This window comes from Lipophrys pholis, assembly GCF_963383615.2.
Source record: "Lipophrys pholis genome assembly, chromosome: 3".
NCBI classification, from domain to species: domain Eukaryota; kingdom Metazoa; phylum Chordata; class Actinopteri; order Blenniiformes; family Blenniidae; genus Lipophrys; species Lipophrys pholis.
In genome coordinates, this window is record NC_137627.1 from 690,510 (window position 1) to 694,963 (window position 4,454).

Here is a 4,454-nt window from a genome sequence, read left to right on the forward strand (position 1 = left end):
AGAGGGATGCCCTAAAGTTTTTATATGACTGTTATTCTTTTTACTTCTTGCTTTGTTGTAAATAAATGCTAAATCCATCATCTGAATGATCCTCTACTTTTAATGATGGCTGATAAAATGTTAGTATGACTATATGCAAGTGAACACAGAGATGTCAACAGCTGGAAATAAAGCATCAGGCTGAGTAACAGACTGATTCTAATGATTATGTTCACGGTGGCTCGCTGTAGCCTGCTGGTGGGGATGTTTAGTGCAGCTGATGGTGGAGGATTGCTTCGTTCATCGGAAACAACAGGGAACCTTTGAATCGGTCGCCTCTGAGCAGAGCAAGGTCCCATTTATACGACAATATTTTCAAGTGAAAACTGAAAGCTGTCGTTGTGTTTGAGGTGTCTCTTTACACCACAACATATGCCTACTTTATTTTCAGGTCCTAGAACAAGATTAAAAACCACCATGGCGCTAACCAACCAGCCTCCAGCTGTCTTGTAATACCACTTTGCACCACAAGATGGTACAGTGAGTCACTCCACTGTTATTGGAGGGAAAACTGAGGAATGGTGACTGAAGTGGGACTCCCTAAACATGGTGGTGCAGTGGTTGGCACTCTCACCTCACAGTGAGAGGTTGTGGGTTCAAATACCAAATGGAGCATTTTGTTGTGGAGTTTACATGTTCTCCAAAACATGTGAGGTCAATTGGTGAATCTAAATTGCTCCAAGGTGTGAGTATTTGTTTTTCCTGTAATGACCTGTCCTGGGTGTAGCCTGCCTTCGCCCACTTAAGCTGGGATCATCTCCAGTGCCTTGCAACGCTGCGCGATAAAGCGCCATCGAAGAAGGATGGACGGCGACTCACTGCTGTAACCTAGTGCACAGAAGCGGCACTACTTTAAACGTACATAGAGCACCTTTAATCTTCTACATGCCACCAGTCAATAAAGTGACCCAAATGATTGAAACTGAGCTTTACATGTGTTTGTGTATGAAGTGAAATGATTCGAAGCTCATCTGCACTAAAGGCATCTGGGCACAGCTGCACAGAGGAGACACAGAGCTGGAGGAGGAGGAGGAGGAAGAGGGGAGGAGGAGGAGGAGGAGGAGGAGGAGGAGGAGGAAGAAGAGGGGAGGAGGGAGGAGGAGGAGGGAGGGGGAGGAGGAGGAGGAGGAGGACAGGAGCGATGAGGAGCATGAGGTCTGGGCATACAGAGCAGAGAGAATAGGAGGGGTCCTCCAGCAGCATCCAGGGTCTCCTGTCTATGGGTGTCAGCGGGCTGCGCTCCGCTCCGGGGGGACTGGCAGCGGGGCGGCGGAGCGGCTCCGGACTCCGGCGCTCGTCTCGGCCGGACGCGGCAGCGGCGGCTGTGGCGGCGGCTCAGGGGAAACCCGCAACTGACATCGCACAGGCAACTATGCCAGCGATCTGCCATCAGTGAGGAGAGAGAGGGGGGAAGAGACGGGCTATGGACATGCCGGAGGATGAGACGCTGCTGGAGAACCAGACGGAGCGGCACGGGCCGGAGCAGCCCAGCCCGGGGGCAGCGCGTCCCGCCTGGGCAGTCACGGCGCTGGCCAGCGTGCTGATCTTCACCACCGTGGTGGACGTCCTGGGAAACCTGCTGGTCATCCTGTCCGTGCTCAGAAACCGAAAACTACGGAATGCGGGTAAGACGGGAGCTTTTTATTTTTTATCTGTAACACAAGGTCTTCAAGATGTTGGTGAGAACACACACATAACACACACGTGAAGTGTATGACACACAGAGGTGATGGACAGCAAACCAAGAGAATGCTGTGTGTGTGTGTGTGTGTGTGTGTGTGTGTGTGTGTGTGTGTGTGTGTGTGTGTGTGTGTGTGTGTGTGTGTGTGTGTGTGTGTGTGTGTGTGTGTGTGTGTGTGTGTGTGTGTGTGTGTGTGTGTGTGTGTGTGTGTTTTCTTTGTAGAATGAATGGGTAAGACATTCCTGCAGAAATGAATGAGTTTTAATTCATAGCCTCTCAGTCACTGACTTTCTGAATGAGTTGTTGTCAACAGTCTGCCTCAGCAGGCGATCAGCCCAGACGACTGGATCTCACATCATTTAGAACATGTTCAAGGGAAATCTTTTACATTTTGAAGACATTTTTCTTAAAATCTGATCTGATCCTTACTAAATCACAAGTTTAGACTAATTCTAACACCTCATTGAACACGTGAAACCTATAACAGTGATACCAAAGTCAACCTTGGAGGGACGATATAGAAAACAACTGAGGGATTTTTGGGGGGTCGGTATATTGATGGAAACATTTCCTTCCATCAAGACATCTTCAGGTGTGTTGTTTCTGAGCATGGCCGGCCCGCTTCTCTTCATCCCACAGATCACTGATATACCAGCCTCCGGACTGCGACAGTCATTCCAGAGTATTATGCTCGTTCCTCTGCATACCTGAGGGGATTGTGAGCAGTATTTTGGCTCATTGTTGTGTTGAAATATTCAGCACCGATGTAACTTCAACTCTGAGAAATTCTTCAATATTACTCTTAAACATTTCAATTCAATTTTATTTGCAAAGCGCTAAATCACATCAACAAACATCTCAAAGCCTCTTACAGTGATAGAGTGGAATCGATGCAACCCTCCACTTTAACCTGATTCCCACATATGTACACTGGTTAGCAGCCTCACGGCATGATGATACCTCCGCCAAACATAACCAACACAAGTTCAATCAGTATGAGGTGGGAGTTAAACCTTACTGTAATTACCCCAAACGTTGTTTCATCAGAAGAAAACTGAGCCAAATACTATATTATTCATATAAAGACGGACTATTTATTTAAATAAATAACAGATGAGATCTTTTTAGTTTTTCCATAATAAAGGTTTTCATACCTACACCTTTTCTGAAACCTATAAGAGTAAAACAAAGAACAGTGATACCAGCGTCAACACTGCAAATACACAAAATGACTGAGAAATCTTTCGGTTGGTATTTTGAGGGAAACATTTATTCATGTTGTGCAACTGCAGAAGAACCCTGTCACATTTTCTCATATAGGCAGCCTAAGACGTCATCCATGTAAGTTTATATATATATAAGTTTACTTTTTGGCAAAATGTTTCATTACTATATTTAATTACCTCATGTTATATATTCCCAGGAGAAATGATTCCCACCTACACATGACACCAATATTTGATGGTTATCATGCATGACGAAATGTCTTCATGAAATGATGGATTGTCCTTTTTATTACGCTAATTATGTTTTTATAAATCATGTTAATATATGAGACTGACTCATCTTTCTACACTTGAAGGGCCCCTGATTTACCGTCGCTGATTTCTGTGCAATACTCCCATTTTATGTTATTTTTACATCTTCTCTCCTGCGACTATAAAAAGCCTGTAGAGGACTTGAAATATCTTTCGTTCTTTACATGTGAAATACATACCGTGACAACCAAATGTCCTTATTCTTGTCCTGATACCACAAGTTATTCTAACACTTCCTGTTGTTGTTGAACTTTACTGAACTCTTTGGTCTAATGAGCAAATTGAAGTGAGTCCAGTCAACGAGAGCAGATTAAAAAGAGGCGTGGAGCTGCTCTGAAACTCTTCCACTTCGCCTTCCTGAGGAATTGTCAGCTGATGTGAGTCACGCCGTGATAAGAAGAGATCTCTGTAGACCTTCGATCCAGAATAACTGATTTCCCTCAGAACGCTTCCAAAGTCATTTCAAAGACTTTAGGTGTTGTGCAGCCGAGAGAGACGTGAGCGTTACAACCAACTTTAGTTATCTGACCATTTATTTCTACAAAGAAAGGAGTCTGATCTTTTAACCTTCCGAGTCAATAAAAACTATTTAGAACCAGTACTGCAGAGCCACGGGGAGAAGGTTTCATAATTAGGTGTGAAATTGTAAATTTTTCGTTAATCTTACCACTGATCCATGAAACGGCAAAATGGCTGCGGACAGGAGAATTGATTTAATATTTCTGAACAGCCGCAGGCAAAGTATTGCAAACGTGTGTGTGTGTGTGTGTGTGTGTGTGTGTGTGTGTGTGTGTGTGTGTGTGTGTGTGTGTGTGTGTGTGTGTGTGTGTGTGTGTGTGTGTGTGTGTGTGTGTGTGTGTGTGTGTGTGTGTGTGTGTGTGTGTGTGTGTGTGTGTGTGTGTGTGTGTGTGTGACAACATATTCCTTCTCATATGGGATCATTTATGAGTCACTTCACTGAGTCACTGTACTGCCTGCTACCACTGAACTGTAAACACCACATCCAAAAGTCACTTTATTTCTCCGGAAAGCATCCGTGTTCTTTGTTGAATATTCTTCAGCAACGCCTTCTTCACAAGAAATCTGAGCTCTGTGTCCCCCTCGTTTTCCTTTTGCCCCCCCTTGGAGCCTGAATCCCGGGTTCTTACTCAACAGAGCAATGAAATATGGAGTTGAGCGCTCTATAAAAAGCTGGT

General features: G+C 44.7%; 1 protein-coding gene across 1 annotated transcript in view; it reads left to right on the forward strand.

The window, feature by feature from the left end:
* Window positions 1-1,468: 1,468 nt before the first annotated feature.
* The window catches only part of LOC308107352 (melatonin receptor type 1B-B-like), a gene marked incomplete at both ends in the record, with an annotated part of 71,226 nt that continues 68,240 nt past the window's right edge, over window positions 1,469-4,454 (forward strand). Inside the window, one exon of the mRNA XM_080459673.1 lies at window positions 1,469-1,664. Within this exon, the coding sequence (XP_080315799.1) occupies window positions 1,469-1,664 (196 nt within the window). The remainder of the gene's footprint in view (window positions 1,665-4,454) is intronic.